At 46.8% G+C, this 15,116-nt stretch overlaps 1 protein-coding gene across 1 annotated transcript in view; it reads left to right on the top strand.

Annotated features, from left to right (window-relative positions):
- Nucleotides 1-15,116, top strand: part of ANKDD1B (ankyrin repeat and death domain containing 1B) — a 59,281-nt gene that overhangs the window by 39,032 nt on the left and 5,133 nt on the right. The window contains exons 9-12 of the mRNA XM_087430339.1: nucleotides 2,151-2,249; nucleotides 5,488-5,586; nucleotides 9,512-9,607; nucleotides 12,838-13,039. Of these exons, the coding sequence (XP_087286465.1) occupies nucleotides 2,151-2,249; nucleotides 5,488-5,586; nucleotides 9,512-9,607; nucleotides 12,838-13,039 (496 nt within the window). The remainder of the gene's footprint in view (nucleotides 1-2,150; nucleotides 2,250-5,487; nucleotides 5,587-9,511; nucleotides 9,608-12,837; nucleotides 13,040-15,116) is intronic.

The following is a 15,116-nucleotide window of genomic DNA, read 5'->3' as shown; positions in this document are numbered from 1 at the left end:
TTTTTCCCCCTTCACTGAGCGATCTTGTTTTTCTTTTGAAAGTCAATCCTTGAGGCTGATTTAGGTTTTCCAAAGTTTGAATTGGCTTTGGTAGAATTAACAAAGGCCCTCTGTGCTGGAATTAGATGGGAAACAGTCCTCTGATTCTCAGTCTATTTTCATTTCTCCTGTGAGAATATTATTTCCTCTGGTCTTGCTTAGCCATTACTATTTATTGTGTTAACTCAAGAGAAGGGATGAGACTTGAACCATGGCTGGTAGTTTTTGGAGAATGGCGTTGGGGAAATTGGCTCTGAACTTGCCTGGTTCATCCAAGGATGCATCCTGTTTCTCAGGAGGGGCTGGGCCCCAGCAAGGCTGGTGGTCCCAGCAGGAAGGACACTGCCCACTTCCTTGGGACGTGGGATGCTTTCTCTTTTTACATGCTTAGTGCCTCAAGAGAGAAGCTTCTTCCTGAGCAGAAGAGGCTGCACAGAAAGCCTTCCCCTCACGCTGCCCCTCCAGCCCTGTCTGCCTCTCCTTTCTCTTGCCCACCCTTGGACAATCTGACTTACCCAGCCATGGTGTCCTCCCTGCCCCTCCTCTCTTCCTCTGTGTGCTGGTACACCCTTGCCAACTCACTACATCTCTCTTCCATCAATCTACCCTTGTCTCCTGGGAAGGAGCCTGGTGCCCCTGTCGGAGTCAGGAAGATCTGGGTTCAAATCCTGTCTCTGCTGCTTCCTAGCTGCGATGCTTTGTGGAGGTTGTTTCATCTCTCTGTGCCTCACATGTGAAGTGGGGCGTAGAAGACCTAACTGCTGGGGTTATTGTGAATGAAATGCTATTGCCTAGTGTTTAAATCAGAGGAGACACCACTGGGACATACATCACTGCTGCGTATTAATATCGTCTATTCCACTGAGCACCACTGCCCCCGTCCTCTTCACCCTCTCTAGTATCATCCGTCCCGCTGGAGCACCACTGCCCCCGTCCTCTTCACCCTCTCTAGGATCATCCGTCCCGCTGGAGCACCACTGCCCGCCGTCCTCGTCTCTCACCCTTGCTCACCTGTCCCTACTGTTTGCTTGCAGCTCAACAGCTGTTTGCACGTTGGCACTGGGTCTCCCGCCCTTGCTCTTGCACACCTCTCCCTCTGTACATCTCCTCCCCACTGGACGCCCCTCACCTCACTCTCATGCCTTGACTGTATTCTCCCCTCCTTTTTTTCCCTCTCAGTTGCCTTCTCTCTTGCCTCCACCGGCCAGTGGCAGCAGGGGGAGTGGGGCAGTAGGAGGGTAAGTGTGTGATTGTGGTGGGGGGTCCTGCAGCCTGGCAGGCTGGGTAAGAAGCCCACGATGGAGGTGGGTAAGAGCGTGGCATGTGGCTGGAAGACAGGCGTTCTATCCTGGAACAAGGAGGAAAGGGAAGCAGGCTTCAAGAGCTTGGTAAACACACTGTGGCTGGACTCTGTGTAGGTGGGAGGGCTGACCTCGAGAACAGTGCCCCTGGATGAGTGGGGCGTTAGTCCCACAACATGCTCTAGGGAGAAAGAGCTCTAGATCACGTCAATTCAGGACATGCTGAATGTGAATGTCCTCCTTGTGGCTGTTCCCACTGCACTTGAGCTCTTTGAAGGCTCTGAGAAGTCCTGCGGTTAAGCTTATTGAATACTTTCTTATCCTTCATAATTGAGCTCTAATGTCAGTTCTTCAGGAAAGCCCTTTCTGACCTCCAGAAAGGTCAGCCCTCTCTCCAGCCCAACATGTGCTCTCATACCACTCTCTACTTTTCCTCCAAAGCACTTATCACAATTTGTAATTTCTATATTTATTTTGTGATTTAAAAAAAATTAATATTTGCCTACCCTACTAGATTGGAAGATTCCTGAGAGTGGGCCAAGTTCACACTGAATCCCTAGCGTCCTAAAGGAGCCTGGCCCATTGTAGGTGCTCATGCCTAGTTCTAGAAGGGATGATCACCGGGGAGCAGGTTTGCTGCTCAGCCTTGGGAAGGAGGTGATGGCTGGGCACTGACTCTGGGCCTGCACCCGCTGCACAGTCTCGGTCCTCGGGAGATTATCCGGACACATCTGCTGAAATGATTTGCTTTTTGATCTGAATGATGAAGCCAGAATCTTCTGGGTTTGAAATTGTCACTTCTTTCTGCAGCCTAAGGAGTCCCCTCTTCACTTAGCTGTTATCAACAACGACATCACGGTGGTGAACAGCTTACTGAGTGCACAGCATGGTGTTGACGTCCTAAATCAGGTAAGCTGGGTGAGTCAGAGCCCGGAGAGTCTGTTTTTTCATGTTGCTACGCAGTGCGTGTTAGGGGTAGTTTTGATCAAGTTCAAGTTCCCTGAAAATTCCTGGGAGGAATATGCACACTCTTTTTTATCCTTTTTCTTCTGTCACCCTCACTCCCACTCATGCACACATACTTTGTCTTTTTCAGGCACACAGCTGGGGTTCGGCCAGTGTGTTATTCAACTTCACATTTAACAGGCCCTGCACTTCTGAGAGATAAATAGTAGCTCAGAGGTAAATTGCCAGAGGCTCTTTAAATCAAAAGCCACTTCTCCCAGGTGAAGTGTTGTAATTGGCAGAGAGCCCCTGCTATAAGAAGGAAACTTTGTTTCTATATTAGAGACTAAATGTGTCTTCCGTTTGCCCAAAGGCAAAGAGACCTCTTGGAATAAAAAAATCACCATGAGGGGTGGGCCCGGTGGCGAAGTGGTTAAGTGCATGCACTCCACTTTGGCGGCCTGGGGTTCGCAGGTTCGGATCCTGGGCGCGGACCTATGTACCGCTCATCAAGCCATGCTGTGGCGGCGTCCCATATAAAGTAGAGGAAGATGGGCATGGATGTTAGCCCAGGGCCAATCTTTCTCAGCAAAAAAAGAGGAGGATTGGCAATGGATGTTAGCTGAGGGCTGATCTTCCTCACAAAACAAAAACAAACGCCATAATTCAGTTTGCTGGAGCAGAGCCAAATGCCGCGTAAAAGGAATCCTTCACTGGCTGGACATGGACATGCTGAGGTGGAGACTAAAGAGGATGGGTGTGGGCGCTGTCTGATGGGGGCCTGCTCCCCGGCCTGAGCCGCCCTCCTCCAGGAGCTGTCGGGGGTCAGAGGAGCCTTTCCGGAGTCCTGAGGGCGTGAGAACTCCGGATCCTCCCGCCTGTCCGGCTGCCTCTTCCCGGGAGGCCTCAGCTGTGTCCCCAGGTGAGGGAGCAGCCGCGGTGCCTTGGGCGCCTGTCCTGACCCACTGGATCCCCGCGGTTTCCGTGGGGGAGCCCAGAGCACTGGCTCCGACCTCTGCAGGCCCCTCCACCTCCCGCCTGTGAGCTCCTTTGTGCCCCAGCCAAGTGGAGACGCACCCCCACTTTTGCCCCTCCCTTCTGCCAGGGACCTTCCTCCCCCATCTTTTACTCTCTGAAAGTTTGGGGGAAAGACCCCTCTTGTTGTTAAATATACTTATGTGTTCAACTATGTTAATGCCCCATTTCTTTCCTAATGGGCAGAATCTTTGCTCCATGCAATTTCGGTTTCGCCAGAGTTGGCTAGATCCACTCCAGAGAATGAGGGTTTGTTAGGCTGCCATCTGGTTATAGAACTAGACTACAGCATTTCAATTTTTTGTTAGACCAGGAATACACTCAATGTATAAAAATAAGAGAACATAAATAAGCTAAAAACTTACCATTTGTTTGTAATCCCCCAAAGATAACTCTTGTTAATGTTTTGGTGCGTTTCCTGCCTTCTAGACTTATAGCAGCATTGTCAAGATGGGATTTTGTTGGTACCTGATGTATTCCACTTGTGTCTGTTCCGTGTTGGTATAGACCTTTGATGGATTTGTTGCGTAACTGTGACATCTTGGATAATGAGCCCCCATTGCCACCCAAAAGTGTGTCTTTAATAAATGCTTTTTTTTTTTTTTTTTTTGGTGAGGTGATCAGCCCTGTGCTAACATCTGCCAATCCTCCTCTTTTTTTGCTGAGGAAGACTGGCCCTGGGCCAACATCTGTGCCCATCTTCCTCCACTTTACATGGGACGCTGCCACAGCATGGCTTGCCAAGCAGCATGTCGATGCGCGCCCGGGATCGGAACCGGCGAACCCCTGACCTCCACAGCGGAGCGCGCGCACTTAACCGCTTGCACCACTGGGCCGGCCCCAATAAATGCTTTTTTGATATTAATTATACTAACACCCCAAGCAGGTTGGCCCTATGCTCTGGTAGGAAGAGTCCTGGGCTAGATGCTGTTGCCTTGCTGTGTGGCCAGGGGGAAGTTGCTTCCTCTCTCTGGTTTGGGGGTTGGGCTAGATCATAACCAATGTTCCTTTCTGTCCTAATATTTTAGGAATGTCTTCACGTCAGCGTTCCTTTAGGTGGGAGGTTAAGATGGGTGATTTTTTTGTGTTTTTATGTGTTTCTTTGGAAACACTCTCATCCTCTTGATAGGAAAATGATTATTCCAGAAAGAAATTAGAAGTCTTGCACTCCATTATACTTTATAATGTAGGAAATTTACAAAATAGAGAAAAGCATCAAGAGGCAATAAAAATAACCTCTAATTCCTCTATCAAGACATTATCGTTCTTGGGCAAGCCCTAATGGCCTAATGGTTAAATTTAGCATGCTCTGCTTCAGTGGCCTGGGTTTGGTTCCCGGGCGCGGACCTACACCACTCGTCTGTTAGTGGCCATGCTCTGGTGGCAGCTCACATACAAAAAGAGGAAGATTGGCAGTGGATGTTAGCTCAGGGCAAATCTTTCTCAGCAAAAAAAAAAAAAAAAAAATCATTCTTAATATCATTGATGTATTTCCTTCTCTGTCTATATAAATATTTATGTATAAATTGAGCTCAGATAGATATAGTGTTGTTTCCTAAGGTTTTTAATGTTATATCATAAGCATTTTTTGTTTTTAAAAATAATCCTTGAATTCATTTTTTATTGTGGTAAAATACACATAACATAAAATTTACCATTTTAACCATTTTTAACTGTACAGTTCAGTGGCATTAAATACGTTCATATTGTTGTGCAACCATCATTACCATCCATCTCCAGAACTTTTTTCATCTTCCCAAGCTGAGACTCCAGACTCATTAAACAATAACTCCGTATTCCCTGTCCCCCAGCCCCTGGCAACCACCCTTATACTTTCTGTCTCTATGAGCTTGACTATCTAGGTACTTCATACTGAAATCATTTTTAAAAAATCATTTTTAATGCTTGCCTACTGATTCAATGTGTGGATATACCATAATTTATCTGAGTCTCCTTGTTAAACATGTAACTTCCTTTCAATTTTTCACTGTTATAAATAACACTGCAATGAACGTCCCCTGAACCTATTTAAAAATATGTGATCTGCTCTATTTTCCCTTATGCTATATAGGATACCTCGACTTTCCCTTCCTTTGTCTTTTTACTATGCAAGTTTTTTTCTCTCCTTAACGTGCTTGCATTACATTTTTGCAATTTCTCGTGATAGAGACGGCAAACTCCTTTGCATGTAGCTGCTGATCTTGGAAATGTGGAGCTGGTGGAAACCCTGCTGAAGGCCGGCTGTGACCTGAAGGTTGTCGATAAGGTAATTTCATGGATGTCACTCTGTTCAGCTGGCGTGGTTGCTGAGCCCTCCCTGTTGGCTGTGAGCCTTGTGTGAAAGGGACACACACTGGAGAAACCTCGCATCTCGATAGTCAGCAAACATCCCGATTTTGATTGAGATATGTCGGTAAGGAGTCTCACTCTGAATAATAAAATAATGTATTTTGGAAATTGAAATTATTTATTAAATTTTTGAAAAGATTATGGATTCACATGGTCCAAGAATAAAAAAATACTATTAGTAAAGGTTTGTGGTAAAAACTTCCCACCGCCCTTGTCCCTGTTTGTCTGGTTCCCACACTACCCTTCCATATGTATCCATTATTATAAATTTCTTCTGTTCTTTCCAGAGTTTCCTTATGCATATACAAGCAGACGTAAATACCTTATACTCTTATTCCATTCCTCCATCCTTTACACGGTGGTGGCATGCCTGTGCACATTGCCCTACACTTAGCTGTTTCCCTTACCGACATAAAGTGGACGTCATTCCATATTAGCACATGGAGAGTTTCTCCAGTCTCTTTATAGAGCACAGTAATAGACTGTGGTATGGACATATAATTTACTTAGTCCTCAACTGCTGGGCAGTTAGGTTGCCGTAAGCTTTTGCTATTATAAACAGACTGCCGTGAATAAACTTACACACATGTCTAAAGTTGTTTTTTTAATTGATTAAAAAAATTTCAAATATATTTGTAAAATATACATAATATAAACTGTACCATCTGAACCACTTTTAAGCATGCAGTTCAGTGGTGCTGAGTGTATCCACATTGTTATGCAACTGCTCTCCAGAGTTTTTTAATCTTGCAAAATGGTAAACAACAGCTACTCACTTCCTCCTCCCCCAGCTGCTGGCAACCACCGTCTACTTTCTGTCTCTATGAATTTGGCTGCTCTGGGTACCTCAGACAAGTGGAATCACACAGTATGTGCCCTTATGTGACTGGCTCATTTCACTCAGCATAATGTCCTCAAGGTTCGTCCATGCTGTAGCGTGTTGAAGGCTGAATGGTATTCCCTTGTATGTATATGCCACATTGTGTTTATCCGTTCATCTGTGGGTGGACATTTGGGCTGCTTCCCCCTTTTGGCTGTTGCGTAGACTTGTTTTTAAAGAAAGACAACTTTGTTTCTTTCAAGTGATGCAGTACCGCAGGCTCAGCCATTGGAGGTTGTGGGACGGTGTCCGTCAGGTTCCAACTTCCCTGAAAGGTGTGAAAGCAGGAGACCGCTGTGCGGAGCCCTGTTAGGTACTCACACACCAGCTTATTTCAATCCTCACTTCTCTCTGAGGTGGTCAAAATCTTCAAGAGAAGATTTGAGAGATTTTGATGATATCAGAGTCACACACATAGTAAGAGGCAGAGCCAGGCTTCAAAGCGAAGGCCACTGGCTGTTTGGTTGTCCAGCGCTTTCCTACAGCAGTTGGCAGAGGTGACTGCTCCGAGAACTGGCAGTTTTTCCCTTCTTTGTCGTCACACACGCTGTCCGTCAGCTTGGTGCATCCCGGATTCCCAGCATGCTCTTGCGTCCACCCTACTCTATTTCAGAATCACACGTGTTACTTGTGTGGGATCTGAAGTATGATATGTTATTTTACTTTTCTGTGTAATTAATTTTCTTATGATGATAAAATTAACACAAGCCCACTGTGGACAATTTGAAAAACATAGGAAAGCATAAGGAAGGAAGACACCACCACCCATAATTCCTTCCCTTAGGCGGACGTCCACCTCTTCCACCAGCTGCGGCTCGTTAACTTCCTTATCATTTAGCTTTAGTATTTTCCCATGCTTTCCTTTTGTACTTGCTTCTTCTTTTTCATTAACACTCAACACCTCCAGGGCAGTCTTGTGGGTAGAGAGTCTGTAGCATTTAGCAGGAGATTCCTGTTGGGCCCTGGTGCTAGTGGACTGGATATTCCAGTAAACACTGTCAATGCTACAACTTGACTTTATTTTCAAAACAAAACCGCAGTTCACTGGTCCTCGCAATTCGATTTTCCAGGATTTCCCTTTTCCCTTTCCCTCTTTCTTCCCTGGGTCTGGCACATAGTTGGCACCCAGTACATACTTAATTAATGAATAAAAGCTACCTTCTCTACCCACTCCCATAATTTTTACCAAAGATAAGTGACTGTTTCTAAGACTGAATTAAGATCTGGATGGGGAAAAGGAGCCAAGGTTTGGTGTAAATTTGACTTGCCCAGAAACCTGTCCTCTCAGCGGGAGGCGTCGTGCTAGGTTCCCAAGGGCCTCCCCCTCAGGCGGGAGTATTTGGGTTTCACGCCAGTGTACGCTCCCTCGGAAGGTTTTCCTATGAGCTTGAAAACTCGGGCTCTCAGGATGCTGCCTTCCCAAAATAGGCTAATTACGGTGATTCAGATGGCTTTACAAGTCAGAATTTAGAGAGCGTACAATTTTAGAGGCTTGCTAAATGCCTGCAAAATGCAGCTCTTCCTAATTTCATTACTGTCTCTTTTGGTTAGAAGTTGATTCCTTTCGGCCTTAATTTTCAGGCCCACCTAGGTCTCAGATCATTTGGGTTGGCGCGAGTTGCACTTGTTGCAAATACTCAGCCGTGGGAGAGGATTACTGGGATAATTTCTGGATCCCTAAGCATAGTAACATGGGTTCCTAAGGTTGGAACTTCTGGGGTTATTTTTGATCATTTATTTTAATTATCTTCAAGATCCCTGAGCAAATTCTTCATGGGTCATTTTTAAAACAAATGAGAACCACTGTTGTTTGCTCGGGAAAAAATGTATAGATTATGCACTGTGTAAAATCAAGAGATGCTGCTTGCAAAGCTGTGTGTCCTCCTGGCTTTGAGCTCTGTCTGTCTTGAGAAAGGTGTGCCTTTTTGCAATTTGTATAAGGTACCATATGGGCTCCAGGCAGCTCAGGCCCCAAATAATGTCCAGAGCAGCCTTTCATTGCTCATTCCGTTTGGTTAAGATTTCAACTCCCCCCCCTTTGTTAGAGGCAGTATGATATAAGAGAAAAAAATCCTGGATAAGAGTCCAGCGAGCTGAAATCTGTGCTGTGAATTAGTAGTGTCGTCATGATTGATCTTGTTCTTAATAAGATCAGCCTTTTTCTGTCTTGTTACTTCACCCTCCTCAACACATGCTTCCGCTTCCTGGTCTAAGGTGGCTGTCCAGGCTCCTGCCATCATGCATTCCACTCAGGAGGAGGGGGAAAGGAAGGAGAGGGATGTTCCTCCTCTCTTTAGAGATGCTTCCCGGAAGTGGCATGTGCCCCTTGCATTTACATACCATTGGCCAGAACTTCAGTCACGTACCTCAGTGCAAGGGAGGCAGGGAAATGTTCGGGTGGTAAAGTGCCCGGCTAAAATCAGGAAGTCTCTTCCAACAGAAGAAAGGAAGAAAAGGCTGTTGGGGGGAAGGGGCGTGGGACACTGACTGAAGACTCTGTCACAGGTGGAGTCAGCCTTCGGAGGAGAAAAATGTGTGATCATGTTGTTTATTTGCTGAGGACTTCCCAGGGCGCTGAGCCAGGAAGACCCTGGGGGTCTTGGAGAAATGTTTGGGTTCTTATTGATAGAGCGTGTGTAAAAGATCGCCTGTTGATGGTGGGTCCCTAAGCCCAAACTCTGCCCCTGCCCAGTTGACACAGACCTGACACTATCGGTATCTAGCATCTTGGACAGTTACCGTGTGCCCTGCACAACCTAGGCCTTTATGTGCACCAGCACATTCTCCCCTGCCCACTGCACTGTGGAGTAGTCCTGGAGACCCGGAGAAGCTGAGGACTGGCCCAAGTTCAGCCTGCGAGGAAGCAGTAGCTTCAGGACTTGAGCCCAAGCCCCCTTGTTCCAAGGCTAGAGCTCCTAAGCACGAGGCCACATGGTCTGACACTTTCATTTTTAACTTTCAGCAAGGGAGCACAGCCCTGGCCGTGGCCTCCAGGAGCAACCACAGCCTTGTTGTGGACATGCTCATTAAAGCGGAGCGATACTGTGCCTGGAGAGAGGTAAGGAGGGACGATTCCCGCTCAGCAAGGGGCTCATTCTGCAGCCCTGTCTTCTTCTGGGGCTGTGTGGGGTCTGTGTAATTCTTTTCTCACTGTTCCTCTGTCCTGTGCTGCCCCATTCCTGGGACGAACAGCTGCCTCCTCCTCCTCTTCCTTTGCCACATCAGTAGTCAGGACTTAAGTGTGGAGAGCTCATTTGGGCCAACCAGCCCAGGCCGTGTCGGCTTTAAGGGGCCTCACGTGCCTGCCCCGGATGGTTGGCTCCCTGGCTATGACCTGTCGTGGAGTCTTTGGCCATAGTCCCTTCTGGAAGCTCCCAGACCCACATTCTAATGAGTGGTAAGGAAGTTCATATTTATGGTTTTGCAGTTTTCAGCATACCCATATGCTCCCTCTCCAGCACTCAAGGATTCTGTGACAGTCATGAAAGCCTTATTTATCTTGAGAACACAAACAGCTTGTCTCCAAGACATTCTTTCTGCCTTCTTTCATTCTTCCTTCCTCTGATAGCTGCCACTCACACAGCTTCTCAGTAGACTGCCCTGCTGTCCAAGATTCCAGTCTGTGCCCTCCGGCAGGAATTTCATTACCAGCTGTCACTCTCCATTTCCGGTGTGTGTTGTTGCCATCTGAGGCTGAATGGCCAGAATTCAGGTCCTAATCTCTCAAGTGTCTACCCCTGAGGAGCCTCGAGCCTGGATTGCTGTCCAATTTGTCAATCCTTGGCAATTTCCCTTAAATCCTGAAGGCGAAATGCTTTGATTTGCCTCCTTGCTCACAATCCTGTTTAACTGGCCCAGTAGTCCTGCTACATGTGGGTCATTTTAAAGGCCACACCATCCTCCTTGAGCTTTTCTTATTTGCCTGTGAAACAAAACAAAACAACATTTTTGTGACAACATTTTGTGACATTTTTCTCTGTTTAATCTCTCTCCTTCCTCTTTCTCCTCTTTTGTTTTCTGTTGTTCCCCCTGCTTTTTTCTCTTACTCTTTGTCTTGGCCTCATTTTCATTTTCTTAGATCATCACTGTATTTTATTGAAGATAACTTTCCCAAGTTCCGCCTTTTCTTTTGCTCTTTAAATTGTGTCTACATTTTCTTTAAAAATAGAAATATTCGTTGGTTTCATGTTTAATGCCTGTTAGCGTTTTTAGATTCTGCCTTCCTAGATGAGAATAAATTACTGTTCCACCAAATGAATAAGCCCTCTTTCCTAACAAATCTTTAAGATGTGAGTTCGATGAACTTTGAAAATCATATATAATGCATAAACATAGCTGAAGTAGACTCCAGAAAAGGTAAGAGATGTTACCCGGTGACGACTGGGAACCTGAGGTCTGGCGTGGGATGAAGACTTGTTTTTAATATATACCCTTAAATTTTTTTTTTTTTGCCAAATGCATTTGTTATTATTTATTATTCAAAATTCTCTTTGTTATTGCGTTTATATTGACCTAGTATAAAATGGTTCCTAAAAACGGTTAAAGAGATGATTGAAATTTCCTCTTTTCTATCCATTTACCCATCTACCTAACTATGCAGTCATCCATCACTAAATTCAATGGTTCAGAGGCGAATGGGAGCTTCCTAAAATCTGGCTTATGCTATTTCAATTTCCACCAGCTCTGGCTCATGTGACTCCTGCAGATAGTTCAGTGCTTGGGCGGACAAGCTATTCATGCTTCCACTGACTGTTGAAAAGGACCTGGGCTTTCTGCATCCTTGGCCCTTTCCTCTGGAAGCCTGAAGGACCGCCCAGCCCAACCCCGGAATGCACAAAGCCTGCAGGTTTCTCAAAGAAATGAAAGTGCTGTAGAGCACAGGGGAAGGCAGAGGCTCTTTGTGCTCCTCCCCTTGCTTTGTGGTGTTGGGGTTTTGATCTTGTTGGATTCATCATTGTTTCGGGAGATGGAATGAGGGGAAAAGGAAAAAGTGAAATGCACGTGGCTCGCAAATTTATTGGTTCCTGCACTCTCAGCCTTACCCTTTTGGGATTCCCTGGGAGGTAGGCCCTGTGGGAGGAAAGCTGAGCCTGGGGTGGAGAAGACTCTGCATTGTCCAGTCTCTAAAGCAATTATGGGTAATTCACATGTCCCCTTCCTATTCCATTCTGTGCACAAAGTCCAGATGCTAGCGAAAGGTCTGCCCTTCTCAATGGCCAAGCTTCCCAGGAGTCTGTAGACCTTCCCAGAGGAGATTGCTGATGCTGTGCAGGGTTCAGGCTGACCTGTGGCTGGAGCTGAGGCGCAAGCCCCACCGTGTGCTCATAGGTTTTGAAAACCAGGTCCCCATACACTTTTTTTTTCCCATATACTTTTTAGTCCACTTCTTGCCCCAGCATTGACTCTCGTTTTGCTGTTCAGAGTATCGTCCGTTAAGATTCACTTTTATTTCAATGGAAGACAAACATAGAAGTCACTCGGTGTAAGAAGGGTGAGAACTGAGGCGGAGCCCCTAACCTCCTGGTGGGCTGTGCGTGCTGCTTGTCCTCCACCCATGTGCAGCCTCCTGGAGTGGGCTTATCTGCAACCCTGATGGCGTGTGCGTGACAACTGCAGCGCTAGGAAACCGTGACACCTGCTTCCACTTGGAGATTTTCCCCAGCTTTTTGGTTGGATTCTGCAGGATTCTGGTGAATTCTGCAGAAGGGACAAAAGGAACCTTTGGAAAGTCAGAAAATGAGACATCAAACCAGGCGCGGTGCTGTTGGGCTGAGCCTGTCTGCAGTGGCTTAAAACAAAGCGATATGGACTCTTGTCCTCTCTGCTCCCGGGGTCCCCAGAGTTAGGCTCCTAGTTTGCAACCCTCACAGCTGCCAGAGAGCTGGATGAAGGGAGGGACCCGCTGTGGAGTCATGTAACCCAGTCGGGGCCCCACTGAAAATTCGCTGTGAGAACATCAAACACCCAGAAGAAGAAGGGGAGATGAGTTGATAGACTGTTAAAGACACATTTGCTCTTGTAACATTTCCTTGGCCAAGGCAGGCCCTCTGTTTCTTTTGGGGTGGGCAACTATGGATCAGCAGGCTGGGGTAGAAGCCTGGGGCACAGCTTGGCAAAATCCTCCACATTTCCTGACTCAGAGACAAGTAACATTGAAAACATAGTCTCAGTTATCACCTTACCAGTTATGTCTGGAAAAAAATGTATATATGTATATATATAGACTCTGAAATAAGGCAATAAGCAGAAAATGTCTGAAATCATCTGATACCATTACTTTCAATTTAGGAGCGTGGCGAGAACATCAGGGACCCATCAACCAGCTTTCCTCTGACATTCAAGCAAGATCACAGTCTGGAGACCAGACACATTCGCAGTCTCCTCTGGAACCTGGCTTACCGTCAGCTGAAGGCCAACGAGTGCCAGAGGTTGGCCCGATCGTGGAACTTTACCGAAGACCAGATCAGAGCCATCGAGGAGCAGTGGTTAGGTGAGAGCTGCCCAGATGATGTGGGCTGGCGGCGTCAACGTTAGGAACAGCAACTCTACCTGTGGCAGGTCTTCCAGTTAAGTGCCCTGTGCTCACAATAAGCGGCAGACTGCAAGAGAAGGGGACAGTTAGCTGAGGTCCACGAATGTGACTGGGGACTCTCCAGATCGTGACCACTTGTGGGAACCTGCAGTAAACTGAAGTTTGCAAAGGGTGATTACTTTCATTGAGCCATATTGAAAAGATGGCATTTAGCCTAGAAGAAAATTAAGGTTCCCAACTGAATGGGCACCAAGGAAGCAAGGATTTAAGAGTTGGCTTGTCACTGGGAAACCAACCTGATTTCTGCTGTTCCTTGAGATTGTCCTGTGGTGAATGGGTTTATTCCCTAACAAAAGGCTCACTGTTTAGGGCTTCCACTCCAGGAGGAATCCCTTAAACCAGGTCCGGGGTAAGGGGTTCTCGTAGGACACGGCCTTGGGGGAGACTGGCTGTCTCATGAGAGACACGTGGGCTGTGGGCTGCAGACTCAGGGCCGTCTCGGTTAGAGGATTCCAAGCCATGGAATCACTTCAGCCAGACTCCAGCTGTCAGTCAGTGAGGTCAGTCAGCTGGAGTCCTGAGCTTTGCTTTTTTATGATTTGGCCAAAACCTAGGAAATATAGAAAGTTGGTTTCGCATTAATCAACTTATTAGCTTTACAAACAAAGAAGCAAACAATTTTCTTGGCAAAACTTTCTCTTCAGAGCACTCTCCTTGCGTGGATGTCATGAGATGGGAGCAAGTCCCACGCTCAGGGGTTGATTCACATTATCAATTGCTGGGAATCGTAGATGGCAGAACCATAGCCTGCGAGCGCATGCTCCTTACCACACACAAGTGAATTATGGTACTTTTTGTTGCTAATTCTAAGGATACATTTTAATGTGAAAAAATGGAAGCTAATGCATTGAAAACGTTGAATATTGACTACAGTTTCTGAAAAGATTTCTTTTTATTATTAATATTTCTCCTTTGTTGCTAATTAGGCATATAGTGTTGTTCTGTGACGTCTTTATGAAAATTGAGTTGTCTTCTGGAAATCTCTCTTGAGCTAAAGAAATGATTTGGAATTATGGTATACCTTCAGAGTCCTTGCCCTCAGGACAAGGAGGATTTTCAAGTGGTTCGGTCCCACATTACGGAGGGCCCAGAGTGGTTAGTGGGCCACGAGGGAGACATCAGCTCCATAAGCCATGGTTCGAGTTTATCGTTGATGGAGTTTATTGTCTAGTTGGCATGATAACAGGAATATTCACAGTCCGATTATATTGTAGCCAGGGTAATGCTGCTGGCCCTGGGGAGTTTGTGACCTTTTGAGCAAAGGAGTAACACATTGATGATGGCATTTAAGAAAAATTAGTTTGGCAAATTAGGGAAGGAACTGGATTCACCGAGGAGTGCGTTCTTTATGCTTGCAGTTCACTCTCCCTGAAACACCTGCCCCTCCAACAGTCTGTCCAGCCAGCTTCCTCCCCAGAGCTCAGACCCTCCTTGTCCTGGCATCTGTCTGCTCCTGCACACACTCCGTGGAGCTGGGAGCCTGTCGTGTGTTTGTCACTGTGAGCTCCTGTCGAGAGTGACGATGGCTTCCTGTCTCCATACCCCAGCACCCCCAGCACCACCTCTCAGGGGTTAGGTGTCCAGTGAATATTTGCCCTGTGAATAGTCCTGGCCCGGGGATGCAGACTTCCGTCAGAAACTGGAGTGGCAGGATGAGACACGCTTGCTGCTCAGAGTGTGGTTAATGGGCGGCAGCAGCAACCCCAGGAGCGGGAGCGTCTCAGGCCTGCGCATCCTCACTGCAGACCCCTGACTCAGAGTCTGCCTTGTAACAAGATCCCCAGGTGAAATATGCACTTTAAGTTTGAGAGGCACTGGTCTCGAGCAGTACCACCTGAAGAAAAGCTTCACATTTCATCAAGACTGTCTCTTACTGCCGGGCAGGGACGTGGCTATTAAGTCTCTTATCTGCTCCGTTGGTCGTGTCAGGCACAGCAGGGGCATGACGAGTGCTGGAGTGACCCCAAACTCTGGT

Source organism: Ceratotherium simum, chromosome 4, assembly GCF_057802395.1.
Source record: "Ceratotherium simum simum isolate JZ-2026a chromosome 4, ASM5780239v1, whole genome shotgun sequence".
Classification (NCBI taxonomy): domain Eukaryota; kingdom Metazoa; phylum Chordata; class Mammalia; order Perissodactyla; family Rhinocerotidae; genus Ceratotherium; species Ceratotherium simum.
This window is presented reverse-complemented; position numbering and strand designations above follow the sequence as displayed.